Genomic DNA, 2,899 nt, shown 5'->3' with positions numbered 1-2,899 from the left:
CATCTGAATCACCTCAATTGTTCAGTTCCAATTATTTGTCTACTGTATGTACTATTTGTGTATTTGTATGTATGTTGTAATGCGGTCTGTTTTAAGGTGAGAACTAGCATACAGAATTACATTATGTGACTGCATAATGACAATAGAGAATCTTGAATGTTGAATGACCGATGTGGCTTTAATCAGCCTACATAAAAGCTTATTGGAATATGCAGAAGGCGTTACCATCAGTGAAGAAGAACATTGTATCGCCCAGGTTTGCACCTTTTTCAGGTCCAAATTAATATTTGGCTCATTTGTTTTGATTCCATCTCAACAGAGTATTGCAAATTGCAAAGAGTTGTCACGATACTTTGTAAGTTAACACTCTCTCTAATTTGAACTTTCCTAAAGAGAATACAAAGATGGCGTCTCACGTTTGTGTTTTTAATGAAACTGAAAGAAGAGATTATTTGAGATATTAATAATTAACAAAAGTGGTAAGTAACATTCTGAATTTTAAACCTTGACCCAATTATTGTTTTTTTTATTTTTTTTTAAAGAAACTCCTTTTATTATCTAGATTAACAAATATCAATCAGTGCAAACACATTTCTGTGTAGGATTGTTAGTGACATGTCTCTGTCTCATAAGGTTTCCTAACTACCTCTGACAACTGACGGCTCTGGCTGCTCATCTTCAAGCTGCAGCTGGGATCTCACAGTGCTTTATCTGACTAGAACCACTACTGTTAGCTCACAAGTTAGCATATTAAACAATCTGACATATATCAGTGTGGAGCATGTGTTCAGTGCCCTTTAGTGCCAAACCTTGAGTATCCCCCCAAACATTCTGTTTTTTTAGATCAGGAACTAAAATTAAAAATTCACGAGGACAATGCAACAATTTGACAAAAACCAAAATAATTTATTATTTTCAAACCCAGAGGCAATTTGTGGTTACAGTCATAACAGATAACTGATGTGCATTTTACACATAGTGTACACTACCACTATCAACACAATGCTAACACTACACTACCTCTACGACTACATCCATTACTCACTTGAACTACCACTTAAAGTAAGACTATCCATAATATCAAAATATCAGTACATCAAAATAAAAAAAAGAAAAAAGAAACAATACATTTGCACTTGTAGCACCATTCACTGCATTACACTACAGATGAAAAGAATAATTTAAAACTTGTGTGGGCTACTATAACATACTTCACAGGCTTGTGTTTCCATGTGCCTCTCTCTGAAAGCCTGGAAGAGGCAGTTTCTTTCAGGACCACTATAGCTGGCCACTTGTGCAATAATTTGTGCCTAAAGAAATTCTCTGTGTAGCATCATAGCATGGTTCTGAACCATGGTTTTTGTGTTCTGCTTCTGATTTAGGGGAGTTGTTGCACTGTTGATTAAGAAAATGACAGAAAAACAGTACACATATGAATGACAGAGATCTTTTTTAACTTAGAAAGGGACGGGACCGTAGTAGGCGGTGTACGCGGCCACAATGCCGGAAGTGTCGGCCATCTCGTCGCAGGCAACGTTCAGCTCACACACCTCTCTGAGGCTGAAGGGTGGTGGAGAGAAATGGTTTTAGATGGTGCATGTATGTACTGCATTTTACTTATGAATACTGACTTTTGTAGCGAGAAACTGCAAAGTGAAAGAAAACGGCTGTACCTTTCCAGCTGCAGAGGGGAGAGGTTACCAGCTGGAGCGGCTCTTCGGCTTCTCAGAAGAACAGCGGCCAGATCTCTCTTCATCACCACTGGATTGGCTGAAGAGTCAAACATTGCAACTTTAGACTTTTACTTTTTTCACGTTTAAATTCTAAAACTATGCAAAGCTTCTATCAAACAAATCTGCTACCCACCCTCAGAACTGGCTGACTCTGAGGAAGATGAGGATGACGATGATGAAGAAGAAGAAGAGTCAGAGCCAGAGTCTGATGCAGAAGAGTCGGACTCAGAGGACTCGGAAGATTCAGAGGACTCTGAAGACTGTGAGGACTCAGAGGATTCAGAGGACTCTGAGGATGATGAATCGGATGCTGAAGAGTCTGAGGAAGAGTCAGATGAGGCGGAATTGGACTCAGAGGAGGAAGAGGAGTCGGAAGCGGAGGAGGAATCAGAAGCGGCAGGGTCAGCAGGTGCAACATCAGCAGCTGTGTCGGCATCGGCAGCTGTGTCGGCATCGGGGTCCACGACAACCTCGGGTTCCACCGCTGATGAAAACAAACAATGCTATACGTTAATCGTACTGTAAGTGCTCACATCGCCCCTAAAAAGGTCGAGAACGATTCTCAGCTTCACAGCATTAACAAGAGTTTGTCCTTACCTCCCATGGACCAGCACACTGAGAGAAGAGCGCAGATGGAGAGGAGAGTTAGAGCCTTCATGATGTCTTGTAGTTAGTGTCTCCTTGTAGACAACTCGATTCTTTTACAGCTTCTTCTTCTTCTTTGCTTTCCTCTGACAGCTTGTTCTGTTTCTTTCTCCCAAGTCGAGGTCAATATATACTGTAGTCCACCTCTCTTGTCAGACCAGACCCACACAATGAGATAATCCTCTGATTGGCTGGGGAATCAAATGTCACCGTTTCCGCTTCCATTTGTCATGAAAACTCACATAAACATCCAAACAGCTCCTGGCACAGAGTCCAAAAACTCATCCAACAGCCACAGCCACAAACATTTCTGGCATTTGACATTACATACAGTACATGGCAACACATGTAAACCTGTGAGTACGTGCATATGTTGACAGAATGATGGAAGAATTATTCCCTACACTCTTTGTGGAAGTGCTGTTTTCTCCACAACGTACGTGTGTGCAAATATGCATTTTTCACATACAAAGAAAAAACTCATCAGAAATAGTTAAAGATAACTTTTGAAGAACTTGAAC

At 40.6% G+C, this 2,899-nt stretch overlaps 1 protein-coding gene across 1 annotated transcript; it reads right to left on the bottom strand.

Moving 5' to 3' along the window:
* Positions 1–888: 888 nt before the first annotated feature.
* On the bottom strand, positions 889–2,468 carry bglapl (bone gamma-carboxyglutamate (gla) protein, like). Its single transcript, XM_084931155.1, has 4 exons — positions 2,331–2,468; positions 1,867–2,217; positions 1,674–1,770; positions 889–1,560 (listed from the first exon to the last, which is right to left on the bottom strand). Exons 1-4 carry the CDS (start codon positions 2,389–2,391, stop codon positions 1,458–1,460), a joined length of 612 nt encoding a protein of 203 aa, XP_084787281.1. The 5' UTR covers positions 2,392–2,468; the 3' UTR covers positions 889–1,457.
* Positions 2,469–2,899: the final 431 nt, after the last annotated feature.

This window comes from Perissodus microlepis, chromosome 6 (assembly GCF_051167445.1).
Source record: "Perissodus microlepis isolate ML-2025 ecotype Zambia chromosome 6, ASM5116744v1, whole genome shotgun sequence".
Lineage (NCBI taxonomy): Eukaryota > Metazoa > Chordata > Actinopteri > Cichliformes > Cichlidae > Perissodus > Perissodus microlepis.
This window is presented reverse-complemented; position numbering and strand designations above follow the sequence as displayed.

Excerpts from the sequence above, each read along its gene's own strand:
- bglapl (XM_084931155.1), bottom strand. The coding sequence starts at position 2,391 with ATGAAGGCTCTAACTCTCCTCTCCATCTGCGCTCTTCTCTCAGTGTGC. Across the intron at positions 1,771-1,866 it reads AGAGTCAGCCAGTTCTGAGG|CCAATCCAGTGGTGATGAAG; the intron begins GTGGGTAGCAGA and ends TTGACTCTTCAG. Across the intron at positions 1,561-1,673 it reads TCCCCTCTGCAGCTGGAAAG|CCTCAGAGAGGTGTGTGAGC; the intron begins GTACAGCCGTTT and ends ACCACCCTTCAG.